Here is a 27,932-nt window from a genome sequence, read left to right as displayed (position 1 = left end):
TAGAATTGCCAGCCTGGGCTTCTTTGCAGCTCTGAAACTGTCAAGTGCTGCAGCGAGAATCAAGGGCACGAGCTGCTCTTGAGCTGCAGTGATATAAACCCAGAATCATTCTGTTAAGGGGGTCATGCACACACAAACATTTGATTTTTATGCCTCGTTCTGCATCAGCTTGTTTGACCACGTACTCTTGAAAGCAGAAGCTAAAGAAAAATGCAGTTGTATGAATTGTAGCTGTAGTCTTCCTGATAGGCTTCCTTGAAGTACATTCAAGGCTTCCTTGAAGTGCATTCATAAGAGGAGGGCCAGTGCAGGTCAGCATGTACTGGATTCCCCCATTTCTCCGTCACATTGCTTGAGTGTTCAGAAGAGTCTTTCTGGAAAATGCAATAGCAGGCTTCCACCTCTGGCAGGTATGATAGCAACTTGTTTAGGTCGGAAAGCTGTTGATTGAATATAAAATAGGATAATTATTCTGCTCCAGCTGTGCCAGCGTAACATTATTGGGCATATTGTGCTATAAAAAAGCAACTACTTTCTGAAATTATTATACTCCATGCTATTCCCAAATAGGCAATTTATATGAAATACGGGAACGCTTCTTCTGCCTGTGAAGTAAAGCCTCAAGCAGTTCATTTTGGCCAAGCAGTGCAATAGATTTAATTGTCTGGCCAGCCTTGTAATATAAATCTCTGATAGACCTGTTGATAACATGCTTGAAGCAAACCAGCACAGCAGTGAAGCAGCCAGTCCGTTGTTCTCTGCGATCACCAGAAAGTGATAGTATCTCACAACTGACTGCCTCTAAAAGGGATGTTCCAATGGATTCCTTTAACCAGGATGCTCAACGAGAGCTGAAGTCAGTCCACCTTAATCATACCCCAGCAAACCTATGAGTATGGTGACTTTTGCACTTCAGCTGGTCATCCTTCATGGGGTACCCCTAAATGACAGAAGGGTTTTGTAAGCTGTGTACAGCTTGTGATGTGCATTGCCTCTGGGGTGACAGGTGGAATCTGTCTGAGTTTTACAAGATGATCTCCTCCACCTTGGCAGTTATCAGTTACAGCTGTGTGCAGGTAATTACCCCCATGGATTAAACCTGGCTTGCTTTCAACAGATGAGGGCATTAAGGGTGGCAGGGCATGTTGGTGAGTGGTGAGGTGAGGTGGAAGTGGGAGAAAGGGTGATAGGGAGATCCCTGCAAGGTGTGATCGTTTGATGTTTCTTGCAGGTAATGGCATTTGTGGCCAGCACTGCTGGCAATATCTGAACAAAATTTGGTTTGGCAGCTTCTGTTCTAGGCAGAGTGAGACAGGAAATCCATCATCACATGGTGTTAATGGATCTCCAGCAGCAAATCTTTTGCCAAACAGGAATTACGCATTCTAGAAACTATAGAGAGTTCAGAACACCCAAAACTTAAAGTTAACTTAGAGCAATCCATTCTCTGGAATACCACTGGAATTGAGTGATCTACTGTTTAAACCAAGCTGAGACAACCACCTAGATAAAGTTCACACAAGCAGAAAAGGTTTTTGTTATATTCCCAGTTGTCTTCCTAGTGGATTGCCAGTGCATTTCTCCTGCCCTCATTTCACTGTTTAGCTGAATTTGTCTTGTTTAAGTGTGGAAACACAATTATGTAATTTATTTGAATGTTTGTAAGAAATGGAATTCTATTTTTTCTCCATAAATAACTATAGGTCTCTCTGATACCCTTGCGATGTGGAAATGTGTGATTCTCCTGCTGCAGAATGAAGATTTGGTAGTAAGGGATGCTGCTGCTGAGGTTATACAAGTGGCACAGTCTCAAAAAAAGAGCAGTAAAGGAACAGGTATGTTAACTTTTCTTCAGTTTTCAATAATATTAGATACTTGAGAGACAAAAGTATTTCAATTCTCATCACAAAATTCTTGCTAACTGTAAAATGATCCATGTATCTCTCAAACCCCTACCATGGAAGATAACAGTAAGTTGAGATTTTACACCCACTATGCCTTATTATTTTGTTTTTACTGTTCTTGGTGTAATTTGCAATTGGTTATATGGGTATGTAAAAAGGACAACAGCATTCAGCTTTATGGTTCTTGCTGTGATGAGTCAACTGTCACATAAGGAGTAATGCTGGAAATTCTTTAATGCCAGCATTGCTCTAATACAGCGCAATGAAAGACAGTGTTTGGGTCTCTGGTCATTATAATAGCCTGGTCACAGTGAGGAATCCGGAAAAACAGTATTCAACTCATTGATTCGTTATTAGACCTTGAAATCCATTTAGTTCCAGATCAACAAATACAATTCTCAGAACACCCACAATGTGCTTTCAAGGACGAGGGCCCTTCTGTCTGCATGCCCTAGTTTACTCAACCCTGGTAGTTTTAAAATAGCCACAAACTTGAGTAGGCTTAACTAATTAACGTACTTTGCTTTGAGAGTCTTTGCTGAAGCATTCTTCTGTGTGCTGTGAATAAATATGAGTATTGCTTCCAAGCTGATCTCTCTCTGGTGGACCCTCTTGGTCTGTGCCATTCAATAATGCCTGTACCAGCTTGGCTGCAGTCAGTACAAGGTGGTAGGTCATCTCTAAGTGAACTTCTGCTAGACTGTTGATAAAGCAGCTCTGTGGTTTAAAACAACCACGGCAGTAAAAATGTTTGTTTTCCACTGCTGTAGACAGAAGTAGCTGTGGATCCGCTCACATGGCAGATGTAATTTTGAGCTGGTGCTGTTCAGGCACGGTGCTGTGGGGTAGGAGAAGGAAAAAGGAGGGATGTGTTAAAGATGGCTTTCATCATCCTCTGAATTCCTACAGCTCATGTGATTCCAGCACACTCACGCAGCTCTGGCAATTTATCTGGTCCCTGCTACAGCTCTGTTGAGTATCAAGAGTCTCTGTGTATGTGTCTCAGGTCCCTTACAGTGGCATTTTGGGGCCATCCTCAAATACCTCAAGATAGTACTTTCTCTGGAGATAATGCAATGCTGTTCTCTGGCTCTTGTATTTCATCCCTTTTTCCTAGTTGTGTCTGCATGCCATGGGATGCGCCCCCATAGCTGGATGAGAGGTTAAAGGTTAAAAATTAATACCAAGGTGATATCAATACTACCAATTTGTTAAGCATAAGTGGCCATAACTGAGGAATTAGTATCATAATTGGGTTTTATTTTCAATGTTCGTAATTAGAATAGGGACCCCCTCCCCAAACTTGGGTTAACCCATTAGTTATACTTAGTTTTGCCTTCCTGTACTTTCACTTAAACTGCTTCTAATGAAATCAACGTCTTTTACCTGTTGTGAATAGCAAAGTACACCACTTTTGAAAAGAAATAATAAAGTTTCTTTCCTCCTTCATTTAGCATTTCTATTATTGTTCCTTCCTGTGACATTTTTCCTCACTAAACTCCTTTTATTTCTCTGTGCTTTGCTTTCTAGCTTTCAGGTTAGGAGGGAGAGGCTTCTTGCCACTGTGGCTTTTGTTTACAACCAGATGAAAATGAGGATTACCTTCAAACGTTGTTTGTTGCTTTCATTTACACACTTTGTGTCGTGTTCATGTGAGATAACGCAGTATGTTTGGGTCTGGGGTTTTCTGCAGACATTTCATGAGTCACTAGTGCTCTCTGTCCTGGACATTTTTAAATGACATTCAAATCTCTCTCTATGTTTTTCTCAGTTTTCATTCTATGGAAGTCTGTTCTTTTATCACAGCACTGATTTTAAAATTTCTAAGCTAATACACCAGAATTCACTAGAAGCCATAAAACAGCTCTCTTTATACCCTTAATTTGATAAAAATTGCTGGATATTTTACACTGACTGACTTTTCATTTCCATTATACAGTGATAAATACGTATTGTGGCCCAGTGGTATTATCATGAGATCAGAATTCAAGATGACTCCGGAGATGAAGATGAGAAGTGGATGACTAGAATGACTTTTCCATACACTCTGTAATTGTTTTATCGCCATTAGCACTAGTTAACACGAGAGAGCAAGCAGTCTATTATAATTTCAAGTTTTTCTGTTCATCAGACATTTTTATGCCCTAGTAGACTTTATAGTTCCAGAAATACTGCATTGCAGAAAGTGGTTTTTGTGACCTTTTACTGTTGTTAATTTGCTGCACACGAAGTGGGAATGCTGCTCACAAAATCCAAGCGTTGGATTTGCCAGAAACGTTGGCACTAGCCTCGTTATATCTGCTCTTCACAAAACTCTTACCGATGTATACAGCACATAAAGCAGTAGGCTGTAGCTGTCTATAGACGGACTGAATTGGCAGCTTAGGGAATGAACACCTTAAGTTTTGGATTTATGTCTGAGATCCAAAGGAACCTCTGATTATGGCCTGATAACTCTGATTAAGGCTACGTAATTGATAACTGATACAACATGGCATCTGCTTTTCCTGTGGCAAAACACAGCATGAGAGAGCACGTACTTGTACGCTACAGCTGGAGCGAGTCTGAATTTGTATTCTGCTTCAGGAGGGTAAGGTGTTTGAAGCTGGACTTCTGTTAATTGTAATAAACTTCCAGCTTATTTGCATAGATTGTTAACATAACTGTTACAGGATATTTTTCCCTTGCATGCATGTTCCTGAATTACAGCACACGTGTAGCAACGTGACTGTGTCATGTAATAAGTATTTTCAGGTCATTTATAGGTGGTGAAACTGGAGGCAATTGGTCCTTTCTATTAGAGTGGTTTCACTTCCTGTAACTGCTCCTATCTTGTGTAATTCTTTGAAGTGTTACGTGAGCTCCTGGGAGGGAATATGAACTTAGTTTCTTGTTATTCCCTCATGGCTTTTAGTGAGAGGGGAAAAAAAAAAAAATTCCTTGAGTAACTAATCCATGCAGCTTTGGATCAGTCAAATGATGAGAGCAGTAACCTTGCAGAGTCTGAAACCCAGGGTAACAAGTGTGATAAAAGAACTCTGTCAAAATTACAGCCCCCATTTTCAGCCGAAAGCAGAAAAAGCTCAGAAGACCAAACACTGACACACAGCAGGGCTCCTATGCTCTGCCCTTCTCTCCCTCAAAACCTCCTGCAAAACATGTGGTTTTTTTTTGTTTTTTTTTATCGAAGACAATGACTTCCCCTGATACTGGTAAAGTTCATTTTTATTTATGTTATTCATACAGAAGAACTTGATTTAATTTTGTAATATAAGTGAAAACTTGTAATTATGGGGGGGGCAGGGGTTACTGAGGTTGGCTGGCTGCAGTCGTTTTTGGAACAGAGCGGGTCAAACAGAATCCTATCTCACTAGAAAGGAGAAAACCTTTTGTTTTGCTTGCTAAAAATAACAGCTTAATAGGTAGTTAAGGTTTTACTGATAACTTGGACAATATAAACCTGATCTGTAACTAGAGGTATTGCATGTACACTTTGTTGTTGTTTCCTCATGCGTTGAGGTGTAAACTTCTGGGGGATTGTTTTATTCCTTTAGTATGAGGGAGGGTACAGGAAGTATTGTATTCAGTGTAAATGTAGAATAGCTGCTTTGAAATCTAATTAAATTAGTGACCCATGGCTGTGTAAAGTCTAGACCTATTCACAGCAGTGTTGCTTATCCAAGAGGGTTACTCCTTACAAGAAAGCAGATTATTTAAGTCACATGGAAGGAGTTTACTTCTCTACTGATGAGTGCTTTGCTGAATATCCTGACCAATTCAATTGCAAGAAGGAAAGTTATATTCATTGTTGTCATTTTCCTCTATGGGTTTTTTATCTAGAGAAGTACTACCTAAAGTAAAATTGTCAGCATTAGAAAGCTTGTTGGTATTAGAAAAGTTTAGATAAACCATTTACCATTATAGCTAAGCCAATGCAATTCTAAAAACCAAATACATTTAGATTAATCTTTCTCTTGCTAAATTACCAATTGGTTTAAGAGCATTTTTAGTGTTGTCAGCATTCGCACCAATTTAGCTGGTTTGATTCAGCTCTGACAATTTTAAAAGTGAAGGTGAACAATTAGACTCACAGAGCTGAATAAATCTTTAAATGTGCCTGAATGACATAGGAGCCTAAAAGTCCTTTTGAATGTGATTTAGGCCTTGGGGAACCTCTTCCGGTATTTAGTTGGTCAGAGGTTGGACTAGGTGATCTGGGAGGCCTCTTCCAACCTAGATGATTCTGTGAGTGTGGCAGAGCAGTACAGGACAGAGGACAAGTTTGCTCGCTGGCGGCTGCGTAGCTGCGGCAGAGCTTCGCACAGCACACAGGAGGTAACCGGGCCCACCCCGAGCAGCACAGTCACTGCACACACAAGCATCTTAGAAAGTCAGTCCAGTGTTGTTATTAATATTTCCCTTGCTTCTTGCATGATTCTGAGGATAGGATTGGAGCTACAGATGACATAGTCACTTTTGAACATATTGCTGATAAACTCACTGAACAAAAATTCAGGTACATCGATCCTGATCCTTCTGTTCCCATTCCACATACAGTAGAGGATACTTGTACTCTTGGGTCAGGAATTTCTCCAAGAAAGGCAATGCAAATCTCTCTCTTCTTCTCTTCCAGGGTGTTCCCTTCCTGATATATTTGACTTTTAACCTTCAGTAAAATAGGGAGGAGGACAAACGTGCTGTTGGGGAAGGGGCGGCACAGGTCTGCGTAGCAGATTTGGTTGAGGTTTTGTGGAAATTGGGTATTGACCAGTGGTTTAGTGGCCTCCAGTATCTCAGCCACCTCTTACTGTGTCAGACTAAATGCATGCAGACCTGCCTTTCAGTAACTTTTATTTTGCTTATTGACTAAAGAGTGTAAATGTGTGCAAAGGGAGAAGTTAAAATGTGCTGCTGGGGGCAGGAGGGGAATCATTTAATTAGATTAAAGAAGGAAGCATTTGCAAGGTAACTTTGAATTCTTTGCTAGGCTTTAGCATTTGGCTGAATAAAAGCTCTCTATTTGTGCATCACGCTGTCTCAGTGACAGGAAGAAAAGCAAAGCAGTTCATTTCTTATGCCTTTTTCCCCTCACACGAGTATAGATGGTAAATTCAAATATAAACTTTTTTACTGTAGCGTAGGGGTCTCTATCATGCAGCCGTGTGCGGAAAGGCCTATTTAGTTATCTTTTTGGAGGTGGGGTGTGTAAATAAGCCTTTAGCAGAGGTAGGAAAGGAGAAGTTAAGAGAAGATCAAACCGTATTAACATGTGAAAGAGAAGAAATCTTGCTTAGATTTATGTTCTTTGATACTATTTTCTAAAAAAAGCTGTGCAGAAGTTCTCAAACGTATGTGCCCTAACAAGATCTCATAAATCACTCAGAAGATAAGAGATAACTCAGGCTGTGTGATATTAACGTAACGCAATGGTCTGGCATTCATCATCAACACCACAGGTGATATCAGCAAATCGTGGATGACTGGCATGATCTCAAAACGTGTACCCCAAAGGTCCTTTATGACCAATCCATGAAGTATTCCAGGACAAGGGACTCGGATGAAATCTGCTCTAGTTGCTAGTGAAACGGCTAAGCGTAAATGCTGGGCAAAAGTCAATGCTCAAAATACCAGCGTTGGTGGTGGTGTTCAGATGCATGATAAGAGTATCCCACATATGACACAGGAAACAGTAAAGAAATGCATTTTACTTTGATTACTGCCTCAGGTCCTTGTTGGCATTTGAAACCGAGTGTTTTCAGACTATTCCTTAAAGTACCTAGAAACCTTGGCCCTAGCAAAAGGAGCTTTTCTTCCACATGTTTACCTTTCGGTGAACGTGTTAAACAGATTTCTTAAAGCTTGAATTCACCACAACATCGAGTTAACCCTTTCCTCCTCCCCAGACTTAACTGTTACTTACACAGTGCCGAGTCCTTGAGGGGGGAATGGAGTTGGCAAGGAGCTGGGGGTTGGAAGCCGTGCACCACCACGTGCGCTACACAAGCTGTAAGTCCCTACATCGCTCTCTCCTGGTGAGGCAGGTAAAGGAGAGGGACTGACGAGATGTTCAGAACTCTGTTCCGTATAACCAACGTGTTCATCCTCCTGCCAAACCTGGGGACAGATCCACTGCTTTTGCTCTACTTTGGTGCTGGCGTGGCTTTCTAGAGAGATGAACGGGAGGAGTGTGGTGAATAAAACGAGTCGGGTTACTCTGATCCTGGACAAAGATTAATGTATAGGGTTCAACTTTTCTCATGCACTCGATGACTTGTCCTGATGTTCAGGTTAGGCTAATAGACCTCTTTGTAAGCTGAGGCCTCAAACAACTCCTTTAATTGCATCTCTTAAAACCAGTTCTGGCAGCTGCCTGGCTTTACGAAATACATGGTAATTACCTGAACGTAAACTAGGGAACTGCATGCATGCACTGTTTTGAGGATGTGTTAGCTGGAGTCTGTGGCAGGATCACAGGCGATAGATTTCCTCTTCTTGGTTTAAGTAAAACTTGTGCATTTTTTTCTCTGTTTAGATTCTTCAGAGATTGATGGAGGGGTTAAAAAAACACAGAACTTGGCTGTAGAGTGTGCAGTGCTGAAACTGCCTGGAGTTCTTTCACTAGCTAACCCCAAAATGGAGATTTTTAGTGCTGCATGCAGAAGATTGAACATTTTCATTCTAGGTACATGATACTGAGTGCTATCGTGTGAAAAGTTAAGAGCTTCCCACAATTGAATCAATTTCAAGACCTTCCAACTGCCCTGGGTAGGAAAAAAAAAAAAACGGCAAATTGGAAAGCTCATTTACAGAGTTCTTACTAACATCTGTGCTTCTTAAGCTACCTTGATAGTCTTTTATAATTTTGGAGTCTGTTGGTTAGAAAGATCTCCTCAGATCTTGTGATGTGTAGCAGGGCTCTTCGGAACTGTCCACAAGTTCTCAGAGCATTGTGTTGGTTATTGAAAGAAAGCTGCTCATCATGGTAGCCAGAAGATGGCACGTTCCTGGTATTGGAGATAAGTGGAAAGAAGGTTAATGCAATTTTTTTCTGGGATCAGCTCCAGTACTTATTTTGCTTTGTCAGTCTTCATACCTGCATTCTGGTAACCAGATGCACAACTCACCAGAAAGAACTGGATTTCTAAACCTGCTATAAAAGAGGAATTGTTTGAGCCAAATGTTGGGATTAAACGGGAGGAGGCATTTATCCAAATGGCCTTAAAGTAGTGGAGAGCAGAAAAGGGACATAGACAAGACCCACCCAGGCAGAAGCAGAAGAGGTCATGATAAAAACTAGAAACAACCAAAAGCAGAAAAACCTCACAGCAAAGCAGAGCTGCTCCTGTTGCAGAACAAGATGATTTTGCACAGACGTTTATTTTAAAAAGGTTGTGCATGGAGACCGTGTAATATCCTATATTAAAAGGATGTTGCTGTGTTCTTCTTGCAACCTCAGTGGCAAAGTGTAAAATACTGGCAACGGTTTGCAGTATTATAATCAAACACGGTGTAGGACTGTATTCAGAGACACTGTAAGGAGGTGAAAGCTCTTTGGTTATGTTAGATAAAGCGCGTTGAGGACGGGAGGAAAGGTCACAGCTGTGTGCGTGTTCCTGGAATGCACTGAAAGGGGTTCCAGCGAGGGAGGTGGAGGGGGCGCTGCTGGGAACAACGGGAACACTCTGCACTCTGAAGTGCACTAGATGTTACTGAAAAGTACCGTAGGCCATGTAAGGCAACATCACAGATAATGTACTTACGCTGTCGGTAACTGTAGGATCGTAAGTAGAGTAGGGTTCACAGAGGACAACGTGCTTCTTAAAATGTTGAATGTTCAGCCTTCTACTTAAGGGACAATACCTCTAGCCGTTTCTATTTTTTTCCTCTTCCATGCTTTTAGAGATGAGTGCTTCTTTATGTGCATGCACGGTGTAGGATTTATGCAGGACCATTTAAATCCTGGCAAACTGAGTAGACGGTAACTATCTGTGCTAGTCGGTGACTACCTGACGACATGACTATGAATGACCTTACATTTAAGAAAATTGTTCCAGAAAGCAAAATGACACGTGGTAGAGATTATGAAATATTACTGTGGCTAGAAGCTATAATTTGGTGTTTTTCACATCTCCTGTAATAGTTCTAGGATGGGCACAATTACAGGTCAGTTGCAAGGATGAAAGAATTGAGGTCTAGAAGTGTAAATGAATCTGGTCTCTGTGCTACAACAAATTTGGTGCTGTTCCAGAAGCAGATTTGACCTGTAGTCTAATTGTACCATCTTTTTATGTTGATATGTATATTCAGCATCTCTAACATTTCTTTTACAGCTGAAGTTCTAGTTTTAGACCTGAAACATATCTCATATTTTTATGAAAACTTTTGGAAAATCTGATAGGGAAGTAATTGTGGTCTTTCAGATTGTATTTACAGTATGATTGTTTCCTGTTTCAGTGGTGACTCTTGAATATTTTTTAGATATTTTCCCGAGATACGGAAGAAAAATAGGCTGGAAAAGATAGAAAATGGGCTTAAATAGTTTGTTCAGAAAAATCTTTGGAAGTTGCCTTTGGGCTTAGGGACCCATCGCCGAATGTGTTGTTTCCCTGTGCTTTTTTTTTTCCCTGATGCCAGTTTTTTTCTTTACTTACAAAAACAGAATAGAGGGAGGCTGTTTATGATCCCCACCTTACCTAATAAACTTGGAGTCTTTGCCTGACTAAAATATTAATGTAGAGCCATTTACTTGAAGCCAGAGAGAATTCACATCCTTCCGCAGCTGTTTATGAAACTTCATAGGACTATGAAACCAGGTTTTCTGATGCTTTCTGTAAAAGTGTTGTCCCTGTTAATAGGCATGGGCCCTCTTGATAGAAGGAAAATAGCACCAGTATTGATCTTCCGCCTTGACAGCACTGCACTTTATTTCTGAGAGAGATCTATAGTATCTTAGTCTTCCAAAAAAAAAAAAAAAAAGGAAAAGAAAAAAAAAAAAACACGTGTGTTTTATTGGCTTGCTTTTTACTCTGTGACCAATTGTAGAAAAAACAAGTAGCAGTGATAATTGTATTTATTGAAAAAGGTTTTGCAAGCCAGGCCACTAAACTAGGCAAAATCTGCCTCTCCAGTAGTAAACAAAAATTTAAGGACTGATCACATTCTTCTGAACAAAGTAAATTCATGCTTTCTGTAAATGAGCTGACAGTGCAGGAGATCTCATGCTTTGGAAGACTTTGGAAAAAAAAAAAAAATCTCTTTACATGTGAGTGGCAGAATGGCAAGGGATGCTAGGGGAAAATAAATTGTATTATCTGCCCTATGCCAACTAGTTCTTAAGTCATGAAGAGCTGTGGTGGATTTTTAGTTTTAGTCAGTTGTTTTTATTGCGTTTTGTTTTCTGTAGCTGGCATTCATAATTTGGGGCATGCTGAGAATCAGCAATGTTCAGCTTCATCATCATATCTAGAATTTTGAAATGAGATCTCAACAGAGATAATAGAAGTTCCATGATATATGAAGACTGCAGGACCTAGCGTATATCTGTGTGACATTTTGCTATGGTATTCAGTATTCATACCAAGATTCAAATGCATTACTTGAATAAATGGACTCCGGCTTTATTGGTTTGGAAAAGCTGAAATGAAACTTGAAATAGTAATGCTGTAGCTTGTCCTTCATCTGTAAAATGATGTCTGAGCACACACTGCACTGTTTGGAGGCCAGTTGCTGCAGTTCTCTAATTCACAGAATCATAATTTTTATTCATACTGCTCTTTCACCCTTGCTAGGAAAGGGTAAAACTATCCCAAGATACTTATTTTTGAAAGACCAATGGCTACAAATTTTAGCAATTTGATACAGGACAGTTATTCAAAATTGATACATTTTTTTAAGCCAGATTGTGTTGCAAAACGGTCAGACAAACAATGGAAAAGAAATCCTGTTACATTAAGAAGAATTGTTCGATGATTAACAAGTAGAGTGAAGGAATAGGCGAAAGAAAATCACTAGAATTATGAAAGGTAGTTGCATACAATTCAAAAGAAAATAATTTATTTTTACAGGGAGCTCACTGTCTCATAGCATCCAACCAGGCATTAGACATGATGGAAAGCTGGGATAGGGAAGCTGGTGGTAAATTGTCAATCATTCATTATTTGGCACAGGTGAAAGCTGGCGCTAGTGTAGGCAGGACTGTGTGCAAAAAGTCTTGAGTTACTCATAACCTGCAACTGTCCCCGTCCTCCTCGGATTGCTTAAGACAGAGAAGGTCACATGAAGGAAAGCAGTCCAGATGGATATAGCCCAGCATCTCTGATATTTTTGGTATCTCGACCATCTCCCTCAGAGTGCAGCGGAGAGCAGCATTCTGGAAGGTCTGATGTGAAAGATGAGCGAGAGGCTTGGCTACGTGCATCCGGGCACACGTGGTGTGCTGAGGAAAGGCTCAGATGGGATAACAACTGAAAGCATGTGATGCACTGGAGAGCATGCGAAATTTTACAAGTTTGTAATTACTTAATTTCATATCCTTGTTACCACCTCATAGCCCTAAATGTGCAAAACTTTAAAGGTCTAATCTCAGTACTGTAGACATCTGGTTGTAAACTGCTCGTATTTAGGCTAAATAGATTATAATTTAAATATTCATCTGTCTTATACATAGAGTAGGAAGATATATGCTGAGAAATGTGTGTCTAATGCTATGGGAAATAGTCCATTAGTTTTTGGAAATATATTGCTCATGGAAAACCCTAATTGACAGCTGCAGAAGAATGAAGGTCTCTGTCTTTCAGCAACAGAGGTGTAACAGATGTCAACAGTGCACGTTTCCACTTGTTCTGCCCTATGCATCAAGCTTCACCATAAAATACCAGCTCTGAAAAAATGACACCAATAGCCTGTGCAGAGTATTTGTCCCCTGCAAGGCCGATGTCCCATTCCAAGGCACGCACGTAGCATACTTAGATTTCTTTGCAATGTCATTTTGCACCGAGAGGTGTTTCACCAAGAAGGAGGAGACAATGCACTTCTGCAAGCAGATTTCTGCACACCATTTCATTTGTGTATGTGTGGGCGGGAGCAAGGCAGGGAACATAAATATCTTTGCAGACTAACCTAAACCACCTCTTTGTTTTCACGTAAGTCAGCATTCAGCATTTTTAATGACCAAGATAGAACCTACCGGTGCCAGAGCCAAAGCAGCACCGTAGAATGAAAGATGCTTTTAGTGTGTTACCAATTCCCTGAGCCATAGCCTTTCCACTGATTTGGTTGCTTTAATTAGTGGTGTGGCGGGGGTGGGGGTGAAAGCAGTTGTTGGGACACAATGGGCCCTTACTTCAAAACCTAAGATGTGTAAAAGTCAACTTCTTTTTTCCTATAATCAGTTCCAAATGAGCTCTTACAAGGGGAACTTGGAACTGGCTTGGCTGAACAAATTGATTTCTCATGCATGTGAAAGTCAAGTTAAACATCCTTGGGAAGCCTAGAAATTTAAATTTCAAGAATTAGATTTTTTTCATACAGGGCTTTTGATTGTTAGATGTAGAACAAGACTGTTGAAATCATTTTGAGGAGCAGAATTATTTATAGTAGTTGCTTACAGTACCAGTGTAATGCCACTTTCGCATGTTTTTAATTTTGGTCTTTTGCATGGTCTGTGCTGTGTTAATGATCACCTTGTCATGCTAGCAGTGGAAAACGTTTGTATAAATAATTCCCACTGGTAAGATGAAAGTGTTAACAGAAATATTTCAGTGAAGGTCTTGATTAACTTATACACTTGGCTTGATCACAGTGGAGGTTAGACTTACAATATCTTATTACCAGGGCTAATAAAACCCATTCATTTTTTCATGTTGTATGTTAATTACCCTTTTACTTTCCCTCATGCGCAGAAACACATAAGCTTATTGCATGTTTGTGTTGAAGACCACGGTTACACTTAGTAGATTTTTTTCTCACCATACTCATTCTTACAAATTCATTCCCAAACAAAACTTCGCATGTAACTGTTTAGACCACAGGGTACTCAACTTAACCTACATTTGCTATAAACATTGAAAGATGGATTTTTTTCTCGTTTCCTCCTACTTACTGAAAGGCCTATCTAGTGTACAGACATTAAGAAGTACGACAAAGAGTTAAACTCCATGATCTCTTTTCTCTTTAATTCAAATTCCCCAAATGTAAGTTATTCAAGTAAATCACCATATTGCAATATAGTATATACAAACATGCCATATTCTCTTACCACTGCATCTCAGAAATGCCCAGAAAACAAGGCATGTCCCGTGATTTCTGAAGTCTAATAGTGGTAGTGTTACATAAATGGTATTAATGAACAAATCAAGGGTCCTTCAGAAAAGATGTTTCCAATATTATTTTCTTTTTTCTAAAGCAATGTGTGATGCATAGACTAGTTTAATCAGGGAAGATCATAGTGAGACGAGAAATGGTCTCTCAGGTTATATCCCAAAGTACAGAGGACTTGATCGTATGGAGCTGATGACTTCAAGCTCCTGTAACGTGAGGTTGGTACAAACCCTGGAATAGAAATTCAACAGGCTATAAGGAGATCCTGGAGTTGAAGGGATCTCAGGGTGAAACAGTATTTAAATACAGGCCCTGAATCCTGAGCTGCTCTGTAGAACACACTAGTGGTTTCAGTTCCAACTCATGGGGAAGTAGCACAGACAATACGGGCAGCCCTTGCTTGTTAGCTGCCTCGCTTTAACTTGGATTTCAGCTGTTGGCATGATTATTTCTGTGACACTGCGGAAGGCTGTCACAGAGTAAAGGTATATTCTCCAAGCTAGAGGACTTTGCATGATTCTCACCAGTAGGGTGAAGGCTGTGCCATCCCTGGCAGGGGGAAGTAGGTTATGGCCTTCCCTGAAGCAAGCTCCTTTGAAACAGGCAGACTGAAAAATACGATGTTACAGACAGAAAGAGTCTTTGTGTTGAAGACGTACATGTCCATGTTAGAAACGTGTGCCAATGTGGAGTGTAACTACGTGGGGCAGCTTAAAAAGTTCCTTGAGCAGTGGAATGAAAGGAGCTTGTTTTTCTTTTTTTTTTTTTTTTTTTCCATGGATTTGTTTTGCAGATAAGTGGATTTTCTCATGTTTAATCACTGAAGTTTCAGCTTTTCGCTAGGTGGGATGGTAAGAGGGTCTCTTTTCCCTACCTAGCTGGCTGGTTACATAGAAGCAAGACTTCATGTTTTGGATTTCTTTATCCCTTTTGTCAGACTGGGTTGAAATTGTACAGCTGGTTTAGAGGTTGTGGTGGGAAACCACGTACACAGGAGCATGCCTGTTGATTTCCTTATTTTGTTTAAAAAAAGGGGGGGGGAGCAGACAAAAATCCCTTTGATGTTGTTTACTCTTGCAGACTGCCAATGTGGCTGAAAAAAATACACCAGCACCGTGACCAGCACTGTGACTGTTTTCTGTGCAATAAGTGCCACCTTCATCTCCACCTCCTCTGACTTCATCCTCCCAATTTCTAGCACCTTCTCAGCAGAACTTTCCTTGACTTCTGTAAGCTCACAGCCTATCGCTTTGTCTCCATCTTCTCTTTATAATTTGTCTTGTAGATTAAATTAATTGTGCATGAATTGTGTATTTTTATAAGCAGGGTTGATGGTCCATTGGTAGTGTTCTCTGACACTTCTCATTATAAAATCGTATTTTTCAGCTTTTGTGTTAATTCTTAATAGTTGGTACTGACATTTGCTATACTGTGAAAAATTTTATTTCATGTCTACTGTAATAAATAAGAAAAAAAATCTATATATGAAGTTAGGGAAACATACTTTCTTTATGCAGGCCACAGAAAGAATTTCAGGCCTTTTCTTTTGAGTGCTCTAACATATGCTTTGGAGCAAGCTACTTCAGTAAAATACGTACAAATTTGGCTGAGAAGTAAGACTATAAAATGTCATGGTAGAGACTTTAAGGAGCCTAGAAGCTAAAACCTGCAAAGATTTTTGTGTTCACTAAGCAGCTTAAATTTCTGTGCTCCTGCAGCACTTACCTGTGCTCCCAGAAAGGAGCTGAGCGCGCTGTGAGCCAGGGGTGCAGAGCCCCAGAAGGACTCTGCAGTTGTTGCTGGGGGCAGCCGTGGGCCAGGCTGCCTTTACGTACTTGAAATGAAAACTCCTGCGCTTTCAATAATACCTGTGGGTGGTCAGCAAATACGAGAAGTGTGCTGTCATTTCTGGTTAGAGAAGGGAAAACGGTTAATCAGAAAAATGTCTGTGGGCTGTTGAAACAGTCGAGCTGAACTGCTGAGAGTAAGGGTGCTGGAGCTGGATCCCCGGTCTGGTTAGGTGAGGAGCCGCCTTCTCGCCAGTGTAAGAGGACGACATAAAGGAGGAGAAAGATCTTTAATGAAAATTGTGGTGAAAGGAGGCTGGACTGGGTCTAGCAGCAGAAGAATGTAGGGAAGAAGATAAAAAGGGGAACTTTCCTGCATTTTGGGAGATAGTGTGGCTGGAGCTGGTTAAGAGGCTGAGTGTCAAGCCCTGAGTTTTCAAAGGAAAAGAAGAACTTAACTGGCCAAGATAATTAGACCTGTGTTGAGATACTGTGGGGTCTGCTGACAGGGATTAGATAGAAGACACGGGAGCAGTGCTGTCCGTATACCCCACATCTCCTGCGATGTTACCATTCCCTCTTACTCCATTAGTTTCCAGCTGCAGATGTGGTCAGCCATGTGGTACCACTGTTTCTCTGACTCATGAGCTTCAATGTTCATATTACTTGGATAAGGTACAGATTTCTTTTTCTGTTTTGAAATTTGAAAAATTACACACATATATTGCCATCTTTGGCCTTTCCCTACACTAAGAGTATTAGTGAGATGTGAGATTGCAAGGCCAGGTATTAAAAAAAAATAGGAAATGCAACCTTATTTATTATGTGCTGCATGTACTAGGCAGCAGGGACTAGCTACCTTACAACAAGGTGTTTTTTCATTTGATTGTTTTGTTATTATTGTTTTGGTGTGTTTTTTCCTTTTTTTTCCCCAAGAAGTTCTTATACCACTCAATAGGCACGACAGATTTGCTCTAACGATGAATCAGGAACATACAGCATAGGAAATATCTCTAACAGTATTACCTCACTTGCAAAACTGAAAGTGATAAATTAAGACAGGATCACAAGAAGGAACATGCCAAAGCCATTTAGTTTTGCTCTTGCGATTTGCATTGTATCCCTGCCTCTCCCAGAGAGCTGTTTTGTGCAGGTAAGCAAGTCACTTCAACCAGTTTGGAAAGGAGGTCACCTGTTTGCTGAGTGCTCAGCAAGATACCTTGGAGGCATGATTTGCAGGAGTTCAGAGCACGTACAGCAGAAGCCAGAGGCAAATGCATTTCAAATATTAAAACACAGGATGCTGAATACTCAGAAAACAGGTCATGATGTCTCAGGTTGGACATCTAATATCAGTCAAGGTTTTTTGATCTTAATCTTCACATCTCTCCTCTGCTTCGGCAGAATACAGATAGTGCCATTTCTTCTTTCTGTGGACATCATACAAATGCAAGTGACTTGGGAAGTAAGTACTCCACATAATGATGAACGAATGAGAGTCACATGCTAGCTAGCCATTCTGTCTTCCTCACCTGGTTGGACTATTTAAAAATATGTGGGATGAGAGGTTCAAAGCCATGTGTTAAATGAGGAGAGAATAGAAAGAGAGGTTTCTTCCCAGTGACTGGGAATTCCCTGGTGTTGCGCAGTTCATATCTGTGTCCATATGCAAGACATTTTTTTCTTGTTATCTTGTGCAAGGAGTGCTTATTTTCAGAGTGTATCAGTATATTGTGGAGAGCACTCAGCATTATCTCAGTTCTCTCTCAGCTGAAGAGACACAAGGCAATTCCTCAAAGGACTTTGAAGGAAATGGAAAAGACAAACGTAAAATCTGTTCTAGACAAGTCTATTTGTATCTGTTAGACTTTCCACTGAAGAACTCTGATTACTGATGGAATGGTATTCATCAGTCAAGGAGTCTGTGTATATATTCACATAGTATGCAGGACCAAGCAGTTCCTGCTCCTCCTGTAAATTCACTTGTGAGAAGATCTCTCAGTGATTCATGCGAGCCATGTTATGATTTAACGATCTGCCTCTGTGTGTCAAGGCCCTGCAGTGGTGGCGTGGCTGATGAAGATGCAGGTGAAGTTGCAGGTAGCCACCCCACCGATGTCTGGGATAGGGATGTAATAACTAGCAGTTTGCTAGCAAGTCTTGAGCTAGCTGTTACTTACTTGACTGCAGTTGTTGGAGCTTAAATTGGAGGTGTAAATAGGCTGAAAGATTTCCAGAGAGGTGTGGACATGCCCATATAAAGAAAGGGAAATGCCCTGGGTTGCGGAAGCTGCAAAATCCAGAAATTGCCTAGGAGGCAAGAGTTGTGTGAAAGAAAAATGCATTTCTTCCTTTAAGGTGAAATTTGAACATCATCTTGGTAATTCATCGTCTTAGTCCTGATACTAGAATGTCATGAACCACACTGGTGTGATTAGGATCAGGAAGCCTTTGTGTTGACGTAGAGGAGTGAGGAGTACATGAAATGCTTCATTTCACTGTGATATATCTGAAAGGAAGCCTAGAAACCAACTCACTCTCAGATGAAATCACTGGTGCGTTATCTTGCCTTTGTGAAGGGCAGGTAGATCTCTGGGCTGGATGCTGTTGAATTTTTTTTCCTGAGTTGAGTGTTTTCCTTTCAGGATTGAGACGTGCAGCTGTGCTTATAATTTGTCTGTCAGACACCTGCAGGAGAGCTTCTGCTAAGTGACGTGTAAGCTCTCGGTGCTGGTTGCTTTGGGCGGATGCCTCCTGGTAGAGCTGACGGGCACGTGGTGCACGTGCGCTATCAGCGGTGCTTCTGCCTCTCTTCTCGGCTACTGCTGCTTACGGAGGTTAGCTGAATTGGGATACCTTCTGAGGCTCCTGGGCTTGATAGAAGGTGGAAACTTCTTCCTTGGGGTGGACTGAAAGATGCCCCATGATCATAGAGGAGCCTTTAAGTCTTTCGAAGTTGTGGGTCTGTACTAGCCTAGGAGCTGGAGGGGAGCTGTTGAAAGGAAGAACCCTGGCAACATCAGCCTGTCTGTAGACCGCAGCTCTGTAGCCAGGCAGGCTTTCTTCAACAGGATGCCAGCAAACTATGTAACAGCAGATCCGATAGACTGCATGGAGAGCTACTTGCAAGCAGACATTAGAAGGCATTTGGATCTTGACAGGGAAAGAAAGAACGTCCTCTCACTCATCTGTTACTTATGCACTTAAAGTGTGAATGAATTTGAAGTTACGATATTTTCTAACACAAGGGTGTGTTCACAAAATTAATGATAGTATTATGGGATTGTGTATCTGTGTATGAAGATGCCAGCAAAAAGATAAAAATAACTCTCCTTGTGAGACATTCTTTACATACAAGTTTCAGCCCTTTGTCTTATTCATCTGTTGTCTGTCTGGACTATGTATGTTGGAAGGGTTTGATGCAAGGGTTCTTTTCATCATGTCTTTGCGTAGTGAACAGCATCTGCGGGGTTTTGCACTTTTAAGTATATACTCTTAGATGCTGAGAAAATACATGGGTTTAGAGAACTGGCCAGCAAAAAAGATGAGAGTGTATCATGAACCTTTTTGACAAAAATTATTCTATGTAAGATTTATGGCACTTTCCATAAGAACAATCTTAGAGTCAGTTCCTTTCAAATGTCATCCTTTTTAATAAGTGAAATGAAGCAAAAATAAAAATGAAATATAAATCATCTCTACTTAAAAACAGCCTCTCTCCATAGTATTTAATTATAAGGTATCAATCAGTACAGACATGAAGACTGAATTGCTGAGGTTCCCAACTTACTTTTTGCCCCTCTGCTCACAAACACGTATGTTCGGTAAATGGCACGTACTCCTCAGATGTTTTGTAGTAAGTTGGCAAGGGTCTTCTCTACTCAGACATGCTTAATAGCTACAGCTTACTTACAGCAATATGCGTTACTCTGCACTGTCCCACCCTTTAGCACAGAACTGCTGGAAGAAAGACAAGGCATACCGATGTAAGTTAACATTCAGAGAAAACGTAGAACAAGGTCAAAGCACACCGTAACCTAAGTGGTCTTGAGTAGTTCATTTTTTTTCTATGTTTATTTGAAAAATGTCCGATAATCTAATATTACTCTAAATTCAAGTAACTCAAAAGTGAACAGTTTGCTTAGCAGTTGCCAGCAGCTGCAGCAAGCATGGAGTTTGAACAAGGGCTATTGTAACAACAACAAAAAAACTATGTTGTTGCATCGGTACTCAAATGTAGAAATACAGAGCATATTTAGGCCCGTATTTGCATCTAGCAAAAAAATTCCACCAACATAACCTTAGTATTTCATATCACTTTTTTTAATTAAAGAAAAAGGAGGGAGAACTACTTCATTAAAACTCATGATTCTTAGGAAGATTTATTGGCTTGTATGGTACTTGTTAAAATCACTGGCTTTTGCATCAGGAACTTAATATTACTTCTTTTGAAAGAATTACATTATATAAAAATGTGTAATTGCTGTGGCTTCTTTGTATTCCCAAATTTATTTCCACACCTTGCAAGTTATTCTCAGCCCTCTTATACAATGCTAGATCATCATGGGGTGAAGGAACTGTTTGCTTTGTAGAATACAATGCCACTAATTAAAGTTGAAAGTGAATGGACTGAATTAGGATCAGCTCATCCATCAAGGACTAGCTACTGATTATTTACTGACAGCGCTTCATTTAGCTCTATTAATTACACAGTGGCACCGTTACGTAAAGGTTATGAGTTGTTATGGTCCTGAAAATTAAGAAAGAACACACGAATGATAAGTGTATGTGCTCAGCCCGGGAGTCTGAAAGTGGTAAATGTTAAATGGAGTGTTCATGTGAATAATATATTAAGTGTTTTTTTCTTATCAGCATGTTAATTGCAAGTGAGTAAACAGGGCAGCAGCTTACAGATCTCGACAGGCTCCTTATGCAAGCTGTGATGGCAGTGGCTGTGACACACAGTAATGAAGGAAAGCCTGCCTTTTCATTACTGTTTTAAAAATATTTTTATGTATTTGAACGTAGCCCTAAATTATTTTGGGTTTCAGGCACTATGGAGAGAAGAATTTTATCTACAGTCTCCTATATTGATTACCCACACTTTCCTCATTGCTTTATCCCTTCTATAACGAACCTTTGACCACCAATCTCCAGACACTACAGTCCCAGCTATGTTACAAACTGGCCTCCCATGTTCCTGCGGCACAGCTGTAACACACATCTCAGTCACATCTGGTAATCTTCCTCAGTGCTAAGCAAAAAGTTCCTCACTTGGAACACGCCAATAATAAGAGACCTCAGCCATATATTTAGTTCTAGCGATACTGATTTAGAAACTGTGAGTGTACATCTTCATTTATCCAACACACACCTAATTTGAGTTAAACATATTCATATTCTCATTGGCAATGTTCTAAACAATTCGCTGAAGAATAATGCATTTTTTTTAACCTTTTCAAAAGTCAAGTTCTGTGGGTTTATGCAGGGGGTATTGGTTTTTTGCTGTTTAAATTGGAGCGTGCCTTTGGGGGGCAGGGGGCGTGTTTCTGAAAAAACGGTAATGCAAGTGGTAAAGTCCAAATCATTTCCTGTGAAAGATCTGTTAGCTGTGGTTGTTTTGTAATAAAACCCTTTGTGCAAAGGAGGCATGGCGTGTATGGGAAGAGCTTGTCTATACACACACACACACATACATTTAAAAAATAATTCGGAGTTGGAAAATACCGTTCTGTTCACATTCCAAACATGGGCTTGAAAAGACGATTAATATGTTTGTGCTTTTCTGTTCAAGAAGGGGCTTTAATTTTCTGCTTGGTCCTGAGCTGTGAGTTTCCGTCATAATCAGAGATGTTATTAACTGAGATCTGTTTATAATCAAAGGCAAAGCTGAGAGCAACATTACGGCCGCTATACTCGGAGACTGCAACTATTAACAAATTAGTTTTGATTAGTTTGTTTTGTAATAGTGTTGTGTTTTGACATCCTGTTGCATGATGTCAGGAAGGGCCTCTTCTTAAAGTCATCCTGAAAAAGTGTGGCTGTAAAATAGATTCAGGCAAGAAAATGGAAAACAGATGAGGTAGTTGTACGTCATCTAGGGAATGATATTTCTCGAGAGGATAGAAATGATCTAATTGCCTTTGATTTTATGAAACGCTATAAAAAGGATTCTGCTTATATATTAGATTTTACATAAATGGTCATTTTAAAAACTGGAAATTTTGATGTTTGTAACTTAAACTGACACAGTGCAATGAACAAGCACCCTTTCAAACAGTCACCTGCGAACTATCTGGAGGCCCCAGTTAGCGTTTTTGTATTTTCTTTTTTTTGTTGTTGTTCTACCTCTCAGTTGTCCTTTTTCAATCTGTAGAGGCCGAGTGGGAATGAACGCCAGTTTACTTTCCATTCCTGCCACTACCTTTCTATTTTTCCTGTTGTTTTCCTGGTGGCCAGACACTTGTGTGCTGCACTGCTACAGAGCTGCACAATTCTCATCTAAATCCAATTAGAACATACAAGCAGGTGATCTCAGCATAAGAAATGTGGTTTCCAACCTCATTTTATTTACCAGTTTATGAAACTCTTAGGATGGACCAGTAAGATTTGTTTATTTATTTATTTTAATCTTAAGACTTTTTAAGTTTGGGGAAACCCGTGTGTATATATCTGCAGCTACGTGTCACTCGGGCGCTCTTTTACTTGATATGTCAAGAATTAGGGGTAAACTTGATTATTACTTGACACCAGAAAGAAAACCTTCAATGCTAGCAAAAGTGAGTATTGATTCAATGGCTGAAATTTTCAATCTATTTTCAAAAAAAAAAAAATTAAAAAATTTCAAATCTAACCTTACAGGTATTAATGACTGTGGTGCTCGACCTCCCATCTTTTGGATGGCAAACAGATCTCTTGCTGACATTCATCATCTTGTTTAGGTGATGTATCAGCCCGAGATTAATCCCCAGTTTTGCCAAGCAAAACTTCGAGCTTTTGTGGGTGTAAATGTGCATGCTTGTCTCTGAAGCAAGGGTATCGTTACCTTATTTTACTGGTGTGTTACAAAGTACTGTATTGATAGTGATGCAGTAGTGGGTATTCCTAGGTAGGTAGGCAGCATTCTGTGGAGGAAAAAAAAAAAAAAATTTACCACATTAGAATATGCCTTGTCTACCTAAAATACTTTCTGTAATTTTGATGTCAACTTATCCTTTACGTTTTGCTTGCAAACATCCTCGCTGCTGGTACCCTATTCGTCATGAGGCTTCCTCTCAGGACTACAGCACTAAGCTCCCTCCTAGTGCTTCTCTTTGCATTTGTTCTGAACACAGTGTATACATTTATACAAATTGCATTACCCTTTGTTCTAAAATTAACTTCAGTTAACAGTTTCCAATATAAAAACAATTACAAAATGGCTTCTTAAGCAAGGAATCTGTTCTGCTTTTCTATTTTGCCTATATTTTATCACGGTTGTCACTGAAATCTTCTGTGTGTATGCTCTTAATATATCCTTTCAGCTCTCCATAATATCACTGAGGGTTTAACAGAGAACAATTGTATAGTTTGAGCACACGTAATAGGCTACTAGAAGAAATATTTACATCTGGCATGATCAAAGCTTTTGGAGTATATGAATGTGCGTGTGGGAGGTCTAATTTTTATGTGGGTGGATTAACAAAGAAGACTAAAACAGTGCAGTACTTAACCCCTTTCCCTTTATGAAAATTCACTTCCTGAAAATGAAAAAAACATGTAGTACCTGATGGTTATCTCTTGTTTTTCATTGCAAGGAGTAGTATTAATTCTGCTTGTAGCTACTTGTTGGAGGCGCAGAGAAATTTTTTTTATTTCAGCCCCTATGATGGCTTATTTAACAAGATGCTTATCTTGCCTGTGATGTTTTCGTGTGTTGGAACTTAAATATGTTTTAAAATTTTAAAAACAGATAAGTGATCATTTTGACACAGTCTGATAGCCTGTTGAACTGTTGTGGTGGGAGCAGTACGACACTTCCCAGCGCTTGGCAACAGCTACATCTTCAGGTTCGGTTTCTGCTGTTCTAGTTCCTGTGGCTATCAGCTGTAAGCAGCTTCCAGAAATCTGTCATTTGAACGTCTTTTTTTTCAGTTTCTTAAAATAAATAGTTACTTATATATTATGAAAGGCTATTAATAGCCACTTGACTCATCTCTGCTAGTATTTTGTTTACATGACTGATGGTGAAGTTTCGGGTTATGGCTGGCCTGACCTAGCAGCTTGCTGAGAGGGAGGTCTTGCTCTCCTTCTGCATTTCCCTCCTGTGCTCCGAAGGGGACACGGGACCTTCCCTTCCCCAGCTCCCAACCCTACCAGATCTGGCTGCAGGGTGACCAGCTCCGCTTGCTAACCGAGCAGAACCCACGCCAGGTGCGTGCCAAATTGCCATTTTGCTATTTTGAGCGTTAGCTTACCACGTGCTCAGCAGAGTACCTGAGCTGGCTCGCGGGGAGCATCAGGAGGCCATGGCCAGAGGCTGGGGTGTGTGGGGGAGAACCACCTGCCCTTTTTGCCCCTGGTGAACTTCAGCATGCTCAGACCACTTTCTGAAGTCCTAGCATGAGTCATGAACACAGTATCAACTAATCTCTAATCCGTGGCTTCTTGAAAATCAGCCAAGTTTTACAGGCAAGCTGCGATGTGAGGCGCAGTTCTTGTCACCAGTTAATACGTCAGTGAAGACATGGACGTTCATTTTCAGAAGACATCACACCTTCTGTGAGTTTCTTAAAAGATCACGTGCGTGCTTACAGCATCCATTGCTGTTACTTTTAGAGCAATGGCACGTTCTTCTCTCTGAAAGCACTGTATACCTATTAAGTCATGGGTATGTACATAACTGTGCTTGTTGTTCTTTATCTAAATAACTTCAGCACTCAAAATCTTACGGGGTTGATGCATCTTCTCTGGATACTTGTGCCATCCTTTTGTTGCCCTTGTGGCGATGGGAGTCTCCACATCAGTTCCTGCACTATTCTAGCATCAAATATTTGTGTGAACTGCTATCGAAGTCAGTGTGTGTCAGTGCAGTGTGTAAATGCCAGCAGCTGGGGAAGCGATGGAAAGCCTTCCAGCCCTCCCTGGAGCCCTGCAGCGGGGGTGGGATGGGCAGGGGGAAGCACAAATTCTGCTGCTGCCAGAGCCTGATCTGTCGTTGAATCTGTGCCGACACCTCAAGTACCAGGAGGCCACTGGAGACCCAAGGTAGGCAGTCTGTTATCTGAATTTCTGGAGTCTCAGTTTCAGCCTTATCAAAGGAGCACTGCTTTGGTTTTCTTTGTCTCCACATCAGATCTGATGTGTTGGTTGGCAGAGCAGTTCACTGGTGTCTGCAGTTCACTGGAGGTTAGTCGCTATCTTTTGGGCCAGTGCCGTGTTGAGGTTTTTCATGCTTTTCCTGGGTGTTAGACCTCCTATAAATGTTACTTGTGTAATTTTTCTATTGTCTTCTTGGGGGGGGGGGGAGGGGGGGGAAGAAAACCTTCCAACTTATTTTGTTGGGATGCAAGGATTCTCTACAAGCTTGCCATGCTTTGTGACCACAGAGCAGCCTTTTCTTCTGCGTTGCTCTGTTGAAAAACTATCAGCAAGCAAGTTCAATCTGAGCATCACTTGTTTTGCTGCCTCATCAGTTTTCAGCCCCAGTATATGTTCTGGTGCATTACTCAGGAGCCCAGTGTTCTTATCCACAAAGACCACATGATTTTGTTTGCGATTCAGGAGTCTAAATCTGAAAGAAAAAAAAAAAGAAAGAAAGAAAAAGAAAAAATGCCCCAGAAATGGCAGATATTTTAGATGTGTGCAGTTGTATCTATAATCAGTCCTCCAAAGCAACAGCTAACTTCAGGAAGACAGCAGTAGGATATGACATGTTTGGGTTTTAGCTCCCAGCATCACTTAATTTGCTAAATACTCAAAGACAGATTGAATGACACAAGCAAGGGACGTTACATAAATATTGGCAACCACAGGCATTCAGTAATCATCCGTAAAACTCTGGAGGATCATCAGAATTCAGGAGAACTGTTCTGAAAATGTTGTGCTTTGTGTTGGTAGCCTGGGTGCTCGTTTCCAGTTCAGAACCCCACGCTGTCTCCGCTTGTATCCTTGCAGCTCGGGGACTGCCAGCATTTCTGAGGGGCGCAGGTGCCCACAGCACTTGAACGAAGTTGTGTTTCTGCCCGGGCCTGAGCAAATCAAACCACAGAGGACAAACATTGTACCTGCCCTTTAGAGTAACAGACATGTTCAAAGTAGGGCACAGCAACAGAGAAAGCAAGCTTGGGGTGGTGGTGGGGGAAATCTTGAAAAGAACCACCAGCAAAAACACCTAAAATAAATGGTGTGGGGACATCGCGCCGTGCTCCCCTGCAAAATCTCCCTCCCTGACAAAACTGAGGGGTGTCCTGATACAGTGCTAAGTCTCGACATGAAGAAAACAGACCTGAATATTTAATTTCTTTGTCTACCAGAGACAAACTGCATATGTAACGTTATTAGTGTCACTGAGAGATTGACTGCCTACCTTCCTGTTGCTTGTTCAAGGAGATTTCCATTTACCCTCATCTAACTCTAAGATAAAGAAGGGACCATCTGTTCTTTTTCCTTCACTCCCTCCTTTATTACAGTCCTTTGTTCTTGTGGTCTCAAATCTTAATTCCTCCTCCCTGATGTCCTCCATACTTTGCCAGGTCTGTCAAACACCATGCACCCATCTTTTTCCGAGCCTGTTCTGCCTTCAGTTGTTTCTTGCTCTTCCTTATTCGTTGGCATGCCTATTTCCCTAGTTCTGGTATGCAGGCCGTGTTTTACTGTACGCTGCTCTTCTGTGCCAGTACTCCAGAAGATCTGCAGCTGGCACAGGGAGTAGGGAGTGTTGCACAACAGAGGTGTGAAGGGTGGCTGCTGCCGGACTGCACTGTTGTACCTCTTGCATGTTAGTGGTTGTCCTTCATGAGAAATGTTTAAGGACCCTCCGACACAAAAAGTGAGGTCAGCCTTCCATGTCTGTTACCGATTTTTCTGAATAATTCTGGCTCTGCTGCATTTCCGCCTCAGAAAAGACAGTCTTCAAGAATGATGTGTCTGGATGATGTGTCCTTACTACTTAGAAGTAAGACCCTTCTGTGAACAGCTGTTTTTTGCTGGTGACTGTGGACACAAGGGTAAATTTTGCCCAAATCCATTTTACACTAACGAATTTTACAGGGACTTGTTCGTTACTGCTCCTCCTCCAGTCCTCTTCCTTCATGCCCATTTTAAAAAAAAAAAAAAAAAAAGGAAAAACTACATTAACATTACCACTGGATAAACTTGTATTGGTGAAGGCAACTGTTGAATCTGAATGCAAACAAGGCTGATGGCATTTTTATGTATTCCATTATTGTGAGCAGGCCTAGGAACAACATAGTTAGAACATCATCTGCACAGATGAGAGCAGTGGAGAGGTTTAGGGAAGAAATCTGGTGTGGATGATGGCTTTGTGTACAGTTCTGGCATGATTTGTCCATTTCTTCAGTCCCCAGGGAAAAAAACTGTAGCAGCCGATAGCAAAAACTGTATAGATATATCTCTGTGATGATATTGTAAGCAGTGTCTGTCTTTCCCTCCTCGAACATCTCCTCTAAGCCTGTCTTGCATGCTTGATCTCTCTTACATATGTGTGCATGTATATAAACGTATAACCTACTATATAGAGAGAGATTGCATACTAAATGATGATTCCTTCTATATCTCAGTCCTTTAAAACATACAATGTGCTGTAGGCTTCGAGATCCAGTGAATCACCAGGTCACATTTACGGTATAGCTGCAGTTTTGCATAAATAGTCACCATGTAATAGTGTCAGCACTGTCTCTGAACAAATTTTTAACAGACATCT

At 40.7% G+C, this 27,932-nt stretch overlaps 1 protein-coding gene across 5 annotated transcripts in view; it reads left to right on the top strand.

Moving 5' to 3' along the window:
- THADA (THADA armadillo repeat containing) overlaps nt 1-27,932 on the top strand; it is a 170,965-nt gene that overhangs the window by 140,096 nt on the left and 2,937 nt on the right. For all 5 annotated transcript variants that reach the window (XM_066993773.1, XM_048057630.2, XM_066993774.1 and 2 more), the window contains one exon: nt 1,704-1,835. In XM_066993773.1, the coding sequence (XP_066849874.1) occupies nt 1,704-1,835 (132 nt within the window). The remainder of the gene's footprint in view (nt 1-1,703; nt 1,836-27,932) is intronic.

This window comes from Anser cygnoides, chromosome 3, assembly GCF_040182565.1.
Source record: "Anser cygnoides isolate HZ-2024a breed goose chromosome 3, Taihu_goose_T2T_genome, whole genome shotgun sequence".
NCBI classification, from domain to species: Eukaryota; Metazoa; Chordata; class Aves; order Anseriformes; family Anatidae; genus Anser; species Anser cygnoides.
Note: the sequence above shows the minus strand (reverse complement) of the source record. Positions and strands in the feature narration are given on the sequence as shown.